The sequence below is a fragment of the Trachypithecus francoisi genome, unplaced genomic scaffold (assembly GCF_009764315.1).
Source record: "Trachypithecus francoisi isolate TF-2019V2 unplaced genomic scaffold, Tfra_2.0 Lachesis_group1, whole genome shotgun sequence".
Taxonomy (NCBI): Eukaryota; Metazoa; Chordata; class Mammalia; order Primates; family Cercopithecidae; genus Trachypithecus; species Trachypithecus francoisi.
In genome coordinates this window covers 48,330,142-48,348,253 of record NW_022681454.1, presented here as the reverse complement: position 1 = coordinate 48,348,253, position 18,112 = coordinate 48,330,142, and the positions used below count along the sequence as shown (strand labels likewise).

The 18,112-nt window shown below is 38.8% G+C and overlaps 1 protein-coding gene across 5 annotated transcripts in view; it reads right to left on the bottom strand.

The window, feature by feature from the left end:
* Window positions 1–18,112, bottom strand: part of WDFY3 (WD repeat and FYVE domain containing 3) — a 316,077-nt gene that overhangs the window by 17,466 nt on the left and 280,499 nt on the right. For all 5 annotated transcript variants that reach the window (XM_033214193.1, XM_033214191.1, XM_033214194.1 and 2 more), the window contains 8 exons: window positions 17,697–17,803; window positions 16,030–16,183; window positions 10,557–10,648; window positions 9,798–10,010; window positions 6,748–6,895; window positions 5,495–5,649; window positions 4,364–4,522; window positions 1,945–2,124 (listed from right to left, as the gene is read on the bottom strand). In XM_033214193.1, coding sequence (XP_033070084.1) covers window positions 1,945–2,124; window positions 4,364–4,522; window positions 5,495–5,649; window positions 6,748–6,895; window positions 9,798–10,010; window positions 10,557–10,648; window positions 16,030–16,183; window positions 17,697–17,803 — 1,208 coding nt within the window. The remainder of the gene's footprint in view (window positions 1–1,944; window positions 2,125–4,363; window positions 4,523–5,494; window positions 5,650–6,747; window positions 6,896–9,797; window positions 10,011–10,556; window positions 10,649–16,029; window positions 16,184–17,696; window positions 17,804–18,112) is intronic.

Here is an 18,112-nt window from a genome sequence, read left to right as displayed (position 1 = left end):
GCAGCAAATATTGCAATCCAATAGTGTACACTGGCTCAAACAACTGGCTATAATAAAATTATCAGTATTTAAGTTAAGAACAACCCCAAAACAAACTGCTCCAAATAATGGATTAAGCATCTGATTCAACACTGCTGCCATCAGAGTGGTTCTACAGCACCCACATTTTTGTAAAGCTCTTTAGGTTCAAATGTCTGCAGGACCAACCCAAGGTGTTGTTCTGAAAACCTCTTAAAGCTTTCAGACACAAACAAATTTGGCTCTTCTACCCTTGCATGTCCCCTACTCATTCTCAACCTGAGTACACCTGCCATTATTAATCAGATACTCTAAGTGACTGACAACTATAAATGAATTTCTTTCTTTTTCCTTTTTAAATAAGATGATTACAAGATAGTTGACTAAAAGTGTTAATACTGAGTAACTTCTGGTAGAAATCAAAGATGCAGCACCCTTGATGAGGAAAGCTGTCTGTGTAGGTGACAGTGTGAACATCACTCAATGACATGGCTAGAACTGTTCTGTGCATGAAGGATGGCCCTGCGGTAGGGGTGAAGGTAAGATGGCAATGGATATGTATAGCTAAGAAGCGATGAGGCTTGGGTGGGTTCCTGCCGACTCCCAAGACTGATTTGTATATGGGGCATCACCTACATGCTGACACACATCATCTACTTACTAATGCGATAAGCATGTGGGGCCTCAGTCTCTGTAAACCTGCCCTCAAGCTTCCCCTGCTTCAAGACCATCTTAGCAATGAATCTCCTCTTGTCTGCTTCAGGTGGGCTTGGTGTCTGTAGAGTGCTCCTAGACATGGGCATTTATTTTATTTGACTTCTTTCATTTATTTGTATATGAACTATTTATTTCTGAAAACAGATAGCATCTTTTGATAACTTTTGGATCTGTTTTGAAAATAGCTATATAAGAATTTTTCTCTTGTTTGGGTACTCAAATGTCACCCTTTTTACTTTCCATACTCTGACTATATTTTATTAAAAATTTCAACACATTTCTAACGCTCTTCTTTTTCTATTGTCCAGGCTGGAGTGCAGTGGAGCGATCTCGGCTCACTGCCATCTCCACCTCCCAGGTTCAAGCGATTCTCCTGCCTCATCCTCCCAAATAGCTAGGATTAAAGGCACCCACCACTGGCCTGGCTAATTTTTGTATTTTTAGTAGAGATGGGATTTCACTATGTTGGCCAGGCTGGTCTGGAACTCCTGACCTCAAATGATCTACCTGCAGTGGCCTCCCAAAGTGCTGGGATTATAGGCATGAGCCACCAAGCCCGGCCAATTTCTAACGTTCTTAACAAATCCTACAGATTTCTTGTTTTTTAAAAAAACATTCTAGAAAGTTTTGTTTTATTTTAATCGAATCTTGTTCTCTCTAATGTATGCAGCAGTAGAATGGACTTTAAGACAAAACTGCTCTCTGGATTACAAACTTTAACATCTATTTGCTTTTCAAACAACACTAAGTCAAAGAAAATGTAGTAACTTTTATAAAATGAGTGTCTATCAACTTCAAAAACAATGAGTCATTTTATAGAAGAAAAATTTACTATTTTTTTAAGAGACAGTGTTTTGTTGTGTTTCCCAGGCCGAGTACAATGGCTATCACAGGCACAGCCCACTACTGATCAGCATGGGAATTCTGATCTGCTCCATCTCCAGCCTGGGCTGGTTCACCCCTCCTTAGGCAACCTGCTGGTCTCTGGCTTTCAGGAGGTCGTCATATCGATGCTGACCTTACTGCAGACATCTGATGGGTATACTGCCTACAGCCCAGAAGTCCTGGGCTCAAGTCATCCTCCCACCTTAGCCTCCTGAGTAGCTGCAACTACAGACACATTCCCCCGAGCCCCACCATTGTTAATGTATTTTGGCCAAGACTACTTGTTTACCTAAACGTAAGTGAAGTGGGCAATTTACTACTTACTGTTAATTCATTGATACAAAGAGCAGAAACTGGAGCTCGATGCCCACGAAGCTGGGTTAGAAATGACAGTTTGTTCAAATCCCAAATGATACAGGTTCGATCCCGGGACCCACTGACAATTATGTGATAGGCTAATGATGCTGTGGCACAGGTGACGGTATCAGTGTGGCCCAGTAAGGCCTACAAATGAGAACAAACAAACAAAATCAGGTTGATCCCAGTGACAGGGTTCCACGGCGACTCCAGAAGCTCCTGGATGCATCAGGAAGCAGTGGCACGCATGCTGGGTAGTAGGTGACTCGAGCAGTGGTGTCTGGAGAGTCTGGACGGCAGACCTCCTTTCTCCTCCTGCTGACTGCCCTTGCCTCAGCCCATGGGGGTAGAGAGAAGTCTGGAGCATTCTGGAGGCTCTTCTCTCTGTTTTCGCATTACTTCTTCCCTGGAGGTGGGCCAGGATCTTAGAAGGAAGAGGCAATGACAACCACAACCCAGCTTGGGTTTCTTTATACCATTTTTATGTAGAGATATATTGATTATGGGCACCAAAAATACAGAATTTCAACTCTGTATCTATTCCTTTATGCCACAAACTCCTGTTCAGACCATTCTAAGGAATTACAATTGAATGAATTTTTTAAAAAATGCATAAACTGTGAGAACCACATGGTTATAGCACGTGGTCTACAACAGACAAAGGGAGAATGTAGTCCTGAGGCATCAACATGCTGAAGTCCTGCTGCCAGTGGGAGATATCTGAATATCTGTGCCTGAGAGGAATTCTTTCTTTAAACTAGAATAAGAACTTCCCTCTTTTGCTGGAATATGAAGAGAAACAGGACCCAGGGAAATGGCAATGTGTGAAAATAAGTAAATATTCTGAAGAAAAAGATTTAGATTACTGTTAGTAGTTCCTAAGTACTCAGAATGGGCCATCTGTCCGGGCAGAAAAACATATCCGCTTAATAATGAGTTGGCTTCATCTGCCGCCTTCCACACTAGGATATAAGAACCGCCTTCCATTGTACATTTGGGGAGAGCCTTGGGTGTAAATCAGTGCAAACTTGGAGGAGAGATTTTTCTATCATGTATAGTAGGTATTTTTTATAGATTGAAGGTTTATCAATTTTTTAATACTTTCGAGACAGAAAACTATCTGTGTATACACATGAAATGTGTGTGTGTGTGTGTGTGTGTGTGCGTGTGTGCATAATATAAAAAAATGAAGTGGCTTAAAATTTCGGTCATATAGACATCTTTATTGCATGCTTAGCAAACTCCAGGAAACCATTTTAAGTAGGAAGTCCTTTTTACTGGCACATTACTTTCAAAGTGCATTTTCTAAATGGAAAATATTTTTAAGCAGTAGAATTTGGATCAGCAAAATGTACTATTAACCTTGTAATCTGTTCATTTCAAGACTTTCTCCCTCTTTATATGGCTTGCCTCAGGACCCAGCAACTCTGTGAAGTTTCTGGCCTATACAGATGATTCAGTTTTATACTGAACAGGGGTTCAATTTTTTTCTATCGGTATTTATGACACAACTGTTTGAGTCTGGCTTTTAAAATAGCTTTGAAGTCAGACAGAACTTAAATTATAGCTTTACTGCTACATGTGACTTTAGACTTGTGTCTTGACCACTCTAACCTGTGTCTTTTTCAGGGGTAAGATGGGGCTAATAACTACCTTGTACAATTGTGTGGACTAGAGTTTTGTATTTGTAGAATACTCAACACAGTCCCTTGAAATAGAGGTGCTCAATAAATGGTAAGTGGTGTTGTTACATTATTTTTCAAATTTGTATCATTAAAAATACTTAGATATATGCTCCTTATTTAAAAAAAGTTCTCTCCCAAATCAAATATTATGAAATGGCTTAATTATAAAAGGACTCTTGCTTTAAGTAAAAATTAATAATAGAATTATGTATGTAACAGGCAATCAGAAATACGTGTTAATTAAATCATGAAGGGCTCTATTGAATATATTCATGAGTTTGGCATATCCTTAAGTATATGACAAATGAGAAAAGAGAAAAACAAAGAATAAAGAATTTAGTGGCAGATAAATGGAAATCACCCTGGAAGGAAATTAATGAGTCAATAGCAAACATAATTCAGTTTGCAAAAATTCAATTTGGACTTTTGCATTTATATTACTTAAATACACTGAAATATATGTTACCTAAAGATAACTATCTTCAGATTGTAACAAAGGGACCGGCTTAGATCATTATTAGAAACAGTTTATTCTGATTTCCTTTATTTTTCGAAAAAGTATTTCTAGCAACAGAACATAACTTTGGTTTTGTCCATTATATCTGAAGTACCTCAGAATTATGGAAGCTTTTTACTTTCTACAGGGTGTAGGCACAGGAGATGGACTATGTCCCTCTTGGCATTTTCTATGTTCTTCTTACCTGTTTGAGGGTGAGGGTCTTGGCCTTTTCTTTGGAGGTGCCCATCTCCCACACACACACAACCGTGCTTGTTCCACCCGTGATGACCAGCTTGGGGTTGGGGCAGATCGCACAGAGAATCTGGCCCCACTCAGACAAGCATTCATAAACAGTCATGGCCTGTAAAGTAAAATGGATGTGAGACACACATGCAGTTAAGTACTACAAACTTCTGAAACTCAAGGAGCAGAGCTGAGTGGAGGTGCAGGCACCTCACTGGCAAATAGCAGCTCATGTTCTCAGCTAGCTTTAGTTCAGAAGCATATCCTACCTACTGAATCTCTACCCTGAACTACCCCTACCACCTCCAACTATTGCTGCTGCTGAAAGCCATAACCAAAAAGGACTTTGTTCATAATGGGGGTCTCTGGTTTCTCCAGACTGGGAAAATGATGCTGAAATTGGGTGACCTATGGAAGGTGCAGGGGACAATGTGGCAAAAGGCTGCATTTGCTGTAGATAGAATGTGAAAAGAGAGCGCGACTGCTGCTGTTTAAGGAGGACATCAACAAAATAGAATCGTGTTACAAAACAACGTAACAGACTGTGCAGATTGTTTTCATCTTGCATTTGGGAGGGGACTGTTGGAGGGCAAACACAGGGCACTAAAGGATCACTACAGATTGTCTCTCCAAGAGGTACTTACGGGACCCAAAGCAGTTGCTGTTGCTTCTTGTGGGATAGAGCAACAGGTTTTCTGCCAGCTTGTTTGGAGCACTAAAATGAAAAGTGGGCCAGAGGGTGACTCATCAAAAGGAGGCTATTCTGGTTGACAGAAATGCTGAGCACCTTGCTGGCTGGGATCTCTCGGAGGAATTCTTTGAGTGAGAAGAAAACTGCTAGCCCCTATTACACAACTTTGCAAAAGAGGCTTGTTCTGCAGGGAACATGACGTCTCTATGAACTCCTTTTTCCTGCTCTCATTCAGTGAAGCACTCCTTTCCCCAAATAGGAAAGCTCACTTTTCCTTTGGGGTTTGGAAGAACAGCTGACAAGTCCTTGGACTGGGTTCTCCCCAACCCTATTACTCATATAGGATAGCCAGACCACAAAAGAGCAATATTAAATGAGTAGGCAGGAAATAATGCAAACCTTGTCTGACTCATAGGTTCCCAGTCTGCAACTGAGGTCTGCATATCCCCAAGCAAAACTTTTATTCCAGGTTGGTGGGATAAGAACCTTATTCTGTTCCACGGCAAGAATACCTTTATCTGTACATACAATTTGTCCCACAGGTTCTTTGAGTTCTATAAAAAAGAAATCACGGTATTAGGACAGGAACAGGAAAAACTAACGTCATCATCTCATAGAGGATGATAATTTCAAATATTCATATAAATCAAGCATCCTGACACCTACATTGAGACAAAATAATCTCAGAAATACAGCTGGGCTTTTGAATCTCCCACAAGACCTGCTGGGTAGAATGGTGAACCTAACAGGTCCTCTGCAGGACGTCCCTCCAGTTTTCCTATTTCTGGGCACTCTCTGGTTAGGTTACTACCATTCAGGTCTGCCTCTCTAGGGTTGTACAGAGTAATCTGGGATGCTCCCCAGAATGTCACAGGGACACAGATGATCAACAAATCTATGTCCTTAGTACTTCCCAAGTCATAGCCAGCCCTTAGACTTCCTCAAGGAAGGTCAGGTCATTCCCCAAGGGCACGTACTCCTTGCTCCACACCAGTACTCTGATGACCACATTACTACTCCAGAATAATCGCCAGGAGTGACGACGCTGGCACAGAGCAGAGTCTGTGTAATGAGGCCAAATGGCATAGAATGGCACACAAGTTAACCAGACTTTGTTCCAATTCTTGGATATTTTTAAGCGACAACTTCAAGATTTTGCAGAACTTTTTTTTTTTATTCTAAGGGAAAAAAACTTACTTGAAAAAATATTTTTACATATCCCATTATACCATTAGATAAAAGATAGCTGTCTTTTCACTGGCATACTAAAAATACGTTCTTTTACTAATATATCGGATAGGCAGAACATATTTAAATGAGAATGAAATTATGAAGCCAATTTTTTTTTTTTAACCTATAAAGTTGAAGTTATAAGATTTTGATATTTTAGAGCTCTGATTATCTTCAAGAGGAGAGAGAAGACTGTTTGGTTCTGATATGAAGTCCAACAAGCCAAAAAAAGAAAACAGAGAAAAAAAAGCAAAAAGAGAAAATATAAATACTAGTAGGTAATTAGTAATTTAACACAAAATCTATGGCACTTATTAAGCAAATTATGCTATTGTCAAAAAGCAAATTTGTTATTGTTAAACTGGGATTATTAAATAATCCCATTAAATCACAAATCAAAAGTTTATTTCTCATTATTTTACCTTTTACAGGTGTTAGAGAAGGCCTCAAGTTGTCTAGATGATGAAAAAAGATCTTGTCACTTGTAGATCCTGGTAGGACAGAGATTCCTGCATTGTCTCCATTGAGTCGACTTCTCACTCGCTTTGGTGGATGAGGTTTTTTAAATAACTGGTATGAAAGAAGATGACACATTTTATAGTGAAAGATCACACTTATAAGCCCTTTTATATGCCGAGCATTGTGTTCTTATTTCAATTAAGGTTCACAAGAACCAGTAGGTACTATATTATCCTCATTTCACACCTGAGGAAAGAGATTCAAAGAGGCTACGAAGGTGGCCAGAGAACTCACACCTGAATAAGCAGGGGAAGGACTATGATACTAAAGCATTGGCTATTGTCTTGTTCTACGCTAAGCTGAATTCACAATAACTTTCTAAAAGAAAGTTAATCTACAGTTGATTGACAATTATTTTCCAATGATATTTGAAAGTTAACTCTTAGTAGCCTAATATCATTCTGTGCCACTGAAGGCAGGCAGACATTCTATCTAATTGGATTATTTCTGGTTTCAACGTGGCCTATGTGATTTAGAAACATCATTTTGGTGTCCTAAAAAGGTGTTACTGATTTGCTGAAAGTGTGAACATTATCGTCTTCTTTGTACTCTGCTATGTTGTAAAGGGAAAAAAGAAAGTAAAAATGTGCTACATCATCATTCAGTATTTCTATAGGATTAAAAATATTAATGGCTGGGTGAGGTGGCTCATGCCTGTAATCCCAGCACTTTGGGAGACCGAGGTGGGCAGATCATGAGGTCAGGAGTTCGAGACCAGCCTGGTCAATATGGCGAAACCCGTCTCTACTAAAAATACAAAAATTAGCTGGGTGTGGGGGCACACGCCTGTAGTTCCAGCTACTTGGGACGCTGAGGCAGGAGAATTGCTTGAAAGCAGGAGGCGGAGGTTGCAGTGAGCAAAGATTGCGTCACTGCATTCCAGAGTGGGCAACAAAGCGAGACTCCGCCTCAAAAAAAAAAAAAAAGTACATTTAAGATTGCTATTTTTCAATTATTGTAAATCTCTGAGACAGGCATAGTTTCTGTTGGAAAACTAGTACTTGAGGAGGAGATCTGAAAAACTTTAAAGGAAATGAGATTTAAGATGAATACAACACCATCACACTTTGTAAATTAGATATTTGGGGTTTCCAAGAGAAAAAAAACAGAAAAAATTCTTTGTGCAGAGGAAGACACACATTCCAGGCTCTCAAACCTTTAAATGTTTTGTTCCTATTTTATCTACATAATGGACCAAAAGATCAGGCTTCTATAAAGATACATAGTTTTAAAGCACATTCATGAATGTGCATTTACTGAAGCATTTTTATGTGAGGACCTAAGGACAGAGCACTGCGCCAGGCTGCGGCTATATAATGATGTATGGAGATGATGACCATAAAACGTACATTCCTGAGGATGGCCTTACTTGAAAGTACCCTCTATTACTCAATGTATGTCCCAGAAATATGCTGGCATCCAAAAGATACTTCCCAGACTTCTGGCCTCTTCTACTTCAACGTAGCACAAAAATCCTGCAACAGTGCAAGTGTCTTGATTTTTATGTTCAGAATATGTATTTCCTCCAGGGTATGAAAAATGGCTCTAGCCCTTGTAACTCTCAGGAAAAAGAACAAAGTTAACTAAATAAAGGTATAGCTAATATTCGTCAACTGTGAATAGTTTATCAGCAAGTATTTTGCTTTAAAAATAAGGCCAGGTGCCATAGCTCATGCCTGTAATCCCAGCACTTTGGTAGCTGAGGTGTGAGGACTGCTTGAGTCTAGGAGTTCGAGGCCAGCCTGGGCAACACAGTGAGACTCTATCTCTATAAAATAAAAAATAAATAAAAATAAAAGTAAACATGTTTCTTTTATGAGGGGATCAGATTGCTAGGTGATCAGACTGCATTGTGAATGGTACAGTTATAGCATGTCCTGCTATCTATTATGGCGTTTCTATATAAAGAGATGTGTCATTGTTTTGTGTGTTCTCAAGTGTCAACCCTGGAAACCTCAAGGTCAATTAACCTACAGAAAGGGAGTCCGTGGAGACATCTAAAGCAGGAACAGAGAAGGTAGCCAGGATCAACGTAGGAGCCACTGGTACTTAGTAAAGGTGGGTGGTCTGACCAGCTCATCTAAGTGTGCCTTCACACTCTGGGGAAGTGCTGCAGTTACTACTGGTGCACCCAGCCCTCCTGCCATACCTCGGACAATGGCGATGAGAGAAGGGATGAGGTCTCTTCAGGGAGGTTTGCTCATTGCTGAACATGAAACAGGCCTACAGTATCTGGGTGCTGAAAGGCTTAGATCTTGGTCTTCCTCTCCAAGTTCCAGAAGGTGGTGAGGGCAGCTATTGCATGTCCTAGGCATTCCTGTGGCACGTGCTCTCACAGCACAGCACTTATGCCTATGTCAACAATCTAACCCAATCCAACATCATCTGTTCCCTGAACTACTACAATAGCTTTCTTAGTGGTCTTCTGCTCCCCATTTGGGTCCCCAGTCATGTGTGTGTGTGTGTGTGTGTGACAGACACACAGAAAAAGAAAGAGAGAGAGAGAGAGAGAGAGAGAGAGAGAGAGAGGTGCGCATAGAGTAGTTTATTCTGACTGAGACCAGAATGAACTTCTAAAGTTTAAATATGACTATGTCATTTCTCTGCCTAAAATCAGCACTGGTTTCCCACTGACCTCCAGACAAAACCTCATCTCTGTGTATGTGGCCTATGAGGCCCCTCCTGTTATGTCTTATGGAGGTTTAAGAAAGCACACCCTGCATTAGTCTGTAAGGGGTAATTCTCTTTAAACAAAATTTTTATTTATTTGGAGTGTGAGAGTGAGAAAAAAGCAACAATGTAGGAATCTATTGAAATACTAGGTGATGTTTATGGCTGTTTATTAAGTTAATCTAAACTTAATTATTCTGTGGTCATCTACAGTCTAGAGAAATGTTACAAAATTTACAAAATCAAATAGAGTACATCAATCATAAGAAAAGAACATCCATACCTGTTTAGGGATCTGACCGAAATTATTAATGAACCCAATTGTGGCTGTCTCCTTTAGTGGGTCATTGATGTTGTAGATATCCACTTGACCCTCATAAAAAAGATGATGGAAGACATTTACAGCTTCTACTGCAGCAGGGCCTTGCTGTTTATACCCGAAGATTAAGTCAATCCACTCATGTAGATGGGCACTCACATAATCACACTCCAAAGCCTATAATTTCAAACACAGATTTAGTCACTGACTGACTTCTATTACTTGCTCAGAGACTAGAAAAACCTTGGTAAGTGGTTAATAGGAATAAAAATAACTAAAAATCATAAAAACAACATAGTAGTTCCCTCTTACTTGTGGTTTCACTTTCTGAGATTTCGGTTACCTGCAGTAAACCATGGTTTGAAATTATTATATTTATGAGAGTGAGAGAGAGAGATCACATTCACATAGCTCTTAGTATGTTGTTATGATTGTTCTATTTTATTGTTATTATTCTTAATCTCTTACTATGCCTAATATATAAATTAACCTTTATCAGAGCTACATATGTATAGGAAAATACATAGTTTATATACACATAGGGTTTGGTACTACTCCTGGTTTCAGGCATCCACTGGGGTTCTTGGGATGTGTCCCCTGTAGATAAGGGGGCCTGGCTGTGTTAGTAACAAACAGGTGATACTCTGCTAGAGGCCCTGTCTTTGCATTATGTTCAATGACCAAATGAAATCCAACTTCAATTGCAAAGTGTCCTTCCATTACCTCACGATGGACTCTGATGAATTCTCGTGGGTCCCCTTTTGCCCAGGGTGGAAGGATAACATCTCCAAGCTTGGTGCCATTTTGTTTACAGCCTATGCAATTGGATACATTAAAAAAAAAAAAAAAGAATGGGATAAATGGTTAACTTTATATTAATCTGACAGACAAATGGTGGGTTAGAATCATTACCAGAACACTGAAATTGTACACCAGAAAGGACTTCAGAGATTATCAATCTAGTATCCCTCAAGGCTGCTCCTCAGATCACTCCAGCAGAAATAGTTACTAAGTCAGCAAAACTGAGGCCCTTACTGCCAATGTCTTCAGGAAATGCTGAGTTATACAAAGTGAAACATGCTTCTTTCTGCAGAGTCTTGAGGGCAGGACTCCTCAGAGGTTTAATATGCTAACATGCACTGCCCTTCTCTAAGAGGGATATCGAATACAAAATGTCTGAAATTTAATTGACCACAGGACTCCTTTTCAGGGAAACATTTTGCAAGGTTACTGTTTTGAATCTCCCGGACCCAGTCTCCTAGAGATATCTGCAATACAAGAGGTTTATCATATCCCTGACTCTTAGGTTCTCAAAAGAGCTCTGCAGAACTGGCACGTACTTTGCAGTAAGCATTCTCATTTAAAAAGTGAAATCTGAAATGACATAACTTTTTGCTGTTATTGCATCATTTAACAGAAAAAATATTTGGAAAAACTATAGGGCTACCTGTCAAAAACAAAAAATAACGTGATAAAGCACATAAATAACATTTATTCCATGTAAACTTATTTTAAGTGATAGCCAGATAATTTCTAAAATACAAAAGAAACCATTCACTATGAAATCTATCCACATCAAAATATATTAAATTTGGCTGCATCTAAGCAAAAACGTTGTTTTTCTTTTTTTGAAATATACCAAAAAAGTTACTTTAGCTTACAGAGTTTTTATAGGTACAAATCAGATTATCATTGTAAAAATGACTCTACAAACAACAATGTTGACTCACTAGTTTAATAGCAGTTGGTTAGATAAATACTTTATTGGAATTTTTCATACAGAAATGCAGTTGTTCAAATTTTAGAACACAAAGCCAATTCCAAGTGAAAGCAAATAAAGTATTTCCCTTAGATACAATCTTGCCTTTAGCATTACTAGTTGATGGTTTATTTACAACGTGATATTAAGTGAGTGGTGCAAATATCAGTTTACTGTTTAAAGGAATGTCTTGACTTGGTTGGAAAGGTTACCATATGATTTAAGACAAAGATAAATCAAGTTATTACAACCCTTCCTCCTCAACCACACACACCGCACACTCTGTGCTGAATCCCCCTGAAATGCCCACTAGGCCTAATTGTTTGGTAATAATAAACAGGTAAAAAGGCTACTTGAGAAAGAAATCACTTTTCAAAATTTTGCTATAATCCTTGAATACTTATTTGATAGAATTTTATTTTATGAACACTATATGCAATTTTAAAATGACATATAAAGGTAACATAGTCTGTAGGAAAGCCTTTGTCTAAATCTTTTTTTTTTTTAAGATAGGGTCTTGCTCTGCTGCCCAGGCTGGACTGCAGTGGTATAATCATGGCTCACTTCAGCCTTGAGCTCCTGGCCTTAAGTGATCCTCCCACCTCAGACTCCCATGTACAAGCACGTGTCACCGTGCCTGGCTAGTTATTTTATTTTGAAGGGATGAGGTTTTGCTCTGTTGCTCAGGCTAATTTTGAACTCTTGGCTTCAAGTGATGCTCCCACCTTGGCCTCCCAAAGTGCTTGAATTATAGGTAAGAGCCAGTGCCTGGCCCTTAATTTTGCTATTCTGAAGCTCTCCTCCGTGTGTATCCAAGGATATATGGACAAGAAGACCCCAGGGTGAATACTACTTATCTCATAGCAAGGGGAAAAAAAAATCCAAGTGCTTTTTCTTTCTTTCTTTTTTTCTTTTGAGACAGAATCTTGCTCTGTTGCCCGGGCTGGAGTGCAGTCGTGTGCTCTTGGCTCACTGCAACCTCTGCCTCCCGGATGAGTCTTGTGCCTTAGCCTTCTGAGTAGCTGGGATTACAGGCACACAACACGATGCCCAGCTAATTTTTGTATTTTTAGTAGAGATGAGTTTTCATCATGTTAACCAGGCTGGTCTCGAACTCTTGGCCTCAAGCAATCTGCCCACTTCAGCTTCCCAAAGTCCTGGGATTACAGGCGTGAGCCACTGCGACCGGCCCCAAGTGTGTTTTCTTTTACACCATTTACTATCTTTTCTGTGTGAAGAGGCAAACTGTTTTTTTTTTTTTTCTATTGGGGTGAAATTCACATAAAGTCAACCATTTAAAGTGAACAATTCAGTGGCATTTAGTTCAGACACAATGTTATGCAACCATGATTTCTATCTAGTCCCAAAGCATTTTTATCACCCCAAAAGTAATCTTGTACCCGTTAATCCTATAAATGTATTTCCTATAAATGGAAATGTAGAAGATGTGACAGTTTTTGCCTGGCTTCTTTCACTTTGTATAATGTTTCTGAGGTTCAACCACATTGCAGTATTTATTAGTGCCTCATTCACTCTCATGGACGAATAATATTTCATTGTATGTATGTGCTACAACTGGTTTATCCACTCATCACTTGATAGACATTTGAGCTGTTTCTGCCGTTTGGTTATTGTGAATAATGCTACTATGAACATGTTCATACACATACTTAATGAGTTGCGTTTTCAATTCTACATACCAAGGAGTGGAACTGCTGGGTCATATGGAAATTCTGTTTAACTTTTTGAGGAACTGCCAAACTACTTCCTACAGTGGCTAAACCATTTTATGCAACCACCAGCAATGTATGAGGGTTCTAATTTTTCTATACCTTTGCCAGCCCTTGTTATTTTTCAGTTCCCCCCACCCCATTATGGTCATCCCAGTAAATATGAAGTGGTAGCTCACTGTGGTTTTCATTTGCATTCCCCTAATGACTAATGATGTTGAGCATCTTTTCATGAGTTCACCAGCCATTTGTATAACTTATTTGGGAAATTGTCTATTCAAATCCTTTGCCCATTTTCCAACTGGGCTGTTTGTCTTTTTGTTGTTGAGTTATAAGAGTTGTTTATATTCTGGATGCTAGATCCTCATTAGATATATTATTTGCAAATATTTTCTGCCATTCTATAGGCATCTATTCATTTTCTTGATAACATTCTTGGATGCAGAAATTTCTAATTTTGATTAAGTCCAATTTATCTTTTGTTGTTGCTTGTACTTTTGATATCATATTTAAGAATCCATTGCCAAATTCAAGATCATGAAAATTTACCCCTATGTTTTTTTATAAGAGTTGTATGATTTTAGGTTTTATATACAGTGTTTTGAAGTGTTTTGTTTTCGAGACAGGGTGTCGGTTTATCACCCAGGTTGGAGTGTAGTGGCATGAACACGGCTCACTGTATCCTCAACCTCCTGAGTAGCTGGGACTATAGGTGCACATCACCACGCCCAGCTAATTTTTGTATTTTTTGTAGAGATGAGGTTTTGCCATGTTGCCCAGGTTGGTCTTGAACTCCTGAGCTCAAGTGATTCACCTGCCTTGGCCTCCCAAAGTGCTGGGATTACAGGTGTGAGCCACCATGCCCGGCTCAACCACTGTTTTTTAAAGTATGCTATTTCAAGGAGGGAAGATAATTTGTTATGAGGGTGAACATAACAAAGATACATCCTCCTTTTTTAAATTTACTTATTTTAAAAGCAGATTGGTTGGTTGGATTTGTAAGTGGTCTGTCTGGAACACTTTTGCAACATGGATTATCATAACTGATAGACGTTTCTGGAAGATTATGAGCTATCTCTTTCTTTATGCACCTCTCCATATTTGTCTCTTTAACAGTGGTATCCCTGGGGAAGAAGGCAACATTCTCCAAAGTTGAATTATAAGTGAACATAAGAAAACACTAATGTGGCTGTCCATGGTGGCTCACGCCTGTAACCCCTGCACTTTGGGAGGCCGAGGTGGGCGGACCACTTGAGGTCAGAAGTTCAAGACCAGCCTGGCCAACATGGGGAAACCCCATCTCTACTAAAAATACGAAAAAGAATTAGCCAGGCATGATGGCGCATATAATCCCAGCTACTTGGGAGGCTGAGGCACGAGAATTGCTTGGACCTGTAAGGTGGAGGCTGCAGTGAACAGAGATTATGTCACTGCACTCCAGTTTGGGTGACAGAGCAAGACTCTGTCTTAAAAAAAGAAAATGCTAATGTGCATTCATAGTCAAAGGCTATAGCAGGTATTTGTTGATTGTCCTTGTTGACTATCTATTCTATTCTTTTGGGAAAACCCATCACTTTCTCTAATCCTAAGTCCTAAAGTTGTGTCTTTAGCTGTTCAAGGGTGAGCTCTAGGCATAATTGGAGGTAATGAAAATCAATTTCAGGACTTTTCCTGGGGCTCTGGAGAGAGTCTTGTTATCTTTCCCATTAGATCCCATTTCACAAAGGTAGAGTTGCTAATGGACAATTAAATACATAAAAATTATCTTTAGCAAACTTCAATAGAAATATCTTTCACATGTATAGGATACAAACACTTCCCTGTATTTTCTGTCCATGAAAATTTGGAGGTAGTACAGTTATAATTTATGTGCTAACTCTTATAAAACAGTAGAAAATACAAGGAATGAAAAAATATAAAATAACAAATATCTGGCAGGAATATTCTAACATGAAAACAATGGAATTCTGATATGCTTTAAAAGAAATACTCAGAAGCACAGACCAGCAAACTGTGTTCCAAGAATCTGTAACCAAAGTCAAATCCACTTCCTCTAATAGCCAGATAATATAAAAACAGCACTGATCAAGTTTTTCTTGTTTCTATAAGTGCTGATTTGGTCCTGTTTTTCTAGAAAATAGAGCTCTTATAGGATAAAGAAAAGGGATTTACTTAAAGTTATTCTAAGTTCTAATTTTAAAACACATTAGCATATAAACCAAGAATATATTAGGCAATAAACGAGATTAAAACAATATGTGAAAAATTCGGATATACCACTCTTAGCTATTAATGGGTTTCAATAGTAATATTTTTCAAATAAATTTTCACTTCACCTTTGTTTTCATCAAAACAACAAAATTCTAAATGTTTATTTAGAGACGGAGTCTCGCTCTGTTGCCCAGGCTGGAGTGCAGTTCATGATCTTGGCTCACTGCAACCTCCACACCTCCCAGGTTCAAGCAATTTTCCTGCCTCAGCCTCCTGAGTAGCTGGGATTACAGGTGCCCACTACCACGTCCAGCTAACTTTTGTAACCTCAAAAATGACATGTAACTACACCCAATTATAGCAAATGACTGCAAGAAACTATAATGAAATTTTTTTCTTGTTAATGTGTGCTGCAGACAATCTTCAGAGAAGTGACTTATTTCTACTGGGCTTTTCCTGGCTAACATTCCTAAGACAGTGCCATAGCTCTACGTACCTAGATCGAAGTTGTTGGAATTGAATAGGAATTCTGGTAAATAAAAGAACTCTGGAATAAGTTCTTTTACATCTGCCATGTTGTGCTTTGATGCTGAATACCAGGCCTCGCGCACACTGTGAAACATCCGGTCAGCCAGGTCAAAGTGGCCACCCTGTAGGCAGAATGAGAAGACACCTCTCTATTACAGAACCATTCCCACCTGACAGCTTCTGTCAAGTTCAAGAGCTTGAAAACTCCAACTATATTTGGTGACATTTCAATTTCCCATTATTCTACATTACATGTACAAACATTTTTAATAAACATGAAACATCTAATTCTCTTTGGTGTAATCCTTACAGAGGGTTCTCTCCACATTTGTTTTATAACCAAACTGAAATTCAAATGTAAAGGTTTTAAAAAGTCATCCAAAAAATAGTAGATTTTAAAGAGAGGACAAGGCTGTAAGAAATATGAGTTCTTCCATAGTTTGATGATGCCATCACAAGAAAAGATTCTAATGTAAATCATCTACAGTCGGAAACATTCAAATTATGTTTGGCTAACTGTATAAATTAACATGATATGCAAGTTCTCATACTAATGAGAATTAAATGGAGAATTAGAAAAGGTGATCAGTTACAGACTAATAAAGCAAATTAAAATAGAAAAGGGATATTTTTGACTACACAGCCTCATAGGTACACTACCCATCTTCTTCAGTAAAGCCCCCTATGCTGCTGTGTTTTAAGTGGACATGGTGTACCTGTCTTACGATGCTCACTGTGGGAAAATGCCAAAGTCCATGCCATGGCTGCCAAGGCCTGCCATACAATCTAGCCCGTTTCTTTGTTGACCTCTTCCCTTACAACTAACTTTCCTCCTTACTTACTCTATTCTGGACACACTGGCCACCAGGCTGCTCCTCAAACATGTCAGGTACAAGCCTGCCTTAGAGCCCTTGCATAAGCTCTTCCCTCTGCCTGGAACATGTATCTCCAGATGTCTGCAGAAGCAACATCCTTACCTCCTTTAGACTTTTTTTCACAGGAGACCTACTCTGACCACTCTACTTAAAACTGCATCCCACCCTGCCCAACCTCCTGTCCGCCCCACCTCCCACCCCCCTTTCCGGACCTATATCTTTCTGATAGCTTTTATCACATTCTAAAACACCTTACAGTTTTCTTATTTTTGATATTTGGCTGTCTCCTTCAACTGAAATACATAAACTGCACAGGGAAGGCTTTTCTCTTTATTAATTGAAGTCCTCCCAAGTACCTGGAACAGTGCCTGGCACACAGTAGGTATTTATTAAATATTTGCTAAATAAATGAAAGAGAATGTCCAGAAAAGCAATCATAATCGAGGAAACAGAGAATGAGCTGGAATATATCATGTTTTTTGTAAAATAAAAATTGTTTAATTCAACCAGTTAGGGCTGGTTGAAAAATGTATGCTACTTATATATTTGATTAAAGGATGCTGGTACTTATTTGTTCTAAGCGAACTGTAGTTCATTAATCAATTTTGGTCCAACAGAATTCTACTTTAGTTATGTAACTACTTTGTCATTAAAACTTTACAGAGCTTCTTATAATGGAAGATAATGGTATTTTAAAAGGTGACATTTTATATAGAAGAGTCTAGTATAAAATAGAAAAACCTCCAATTTAAAGCTTTACCTGTAGCCTTAAGAATATCTGTGTGAAAGGCTCCATCCTCACAAGGTATGAGGCCACAATCATTGCAGATGAATAGTGGGTCCCATAGTGGTATGCGGGAGTTTCTCCTGTTTAAGAAAATTAGAGCATAATTGAAACCAAAAGAAGAAATATGAAAAATAAAATCAGTATTACTTTATGTTTGAAAATAATAGCCCATGTGATAACTGTGACACTAAATGCAGTTAGTACTGGCATTTTCAGCAGGAAAACTTCATGATGACACCACTATCCCTCTCTTCTATATTTGACAGTAGTCCAAATTAAGTATAATTCAATGGCCTATTCCCACGAACTTAGTATGTCTACCAATTTCATGTTTTGAGGCTTACTATAATAGTTAACCCTTAACAGTAGACCATCTTCCACTAAAGCAG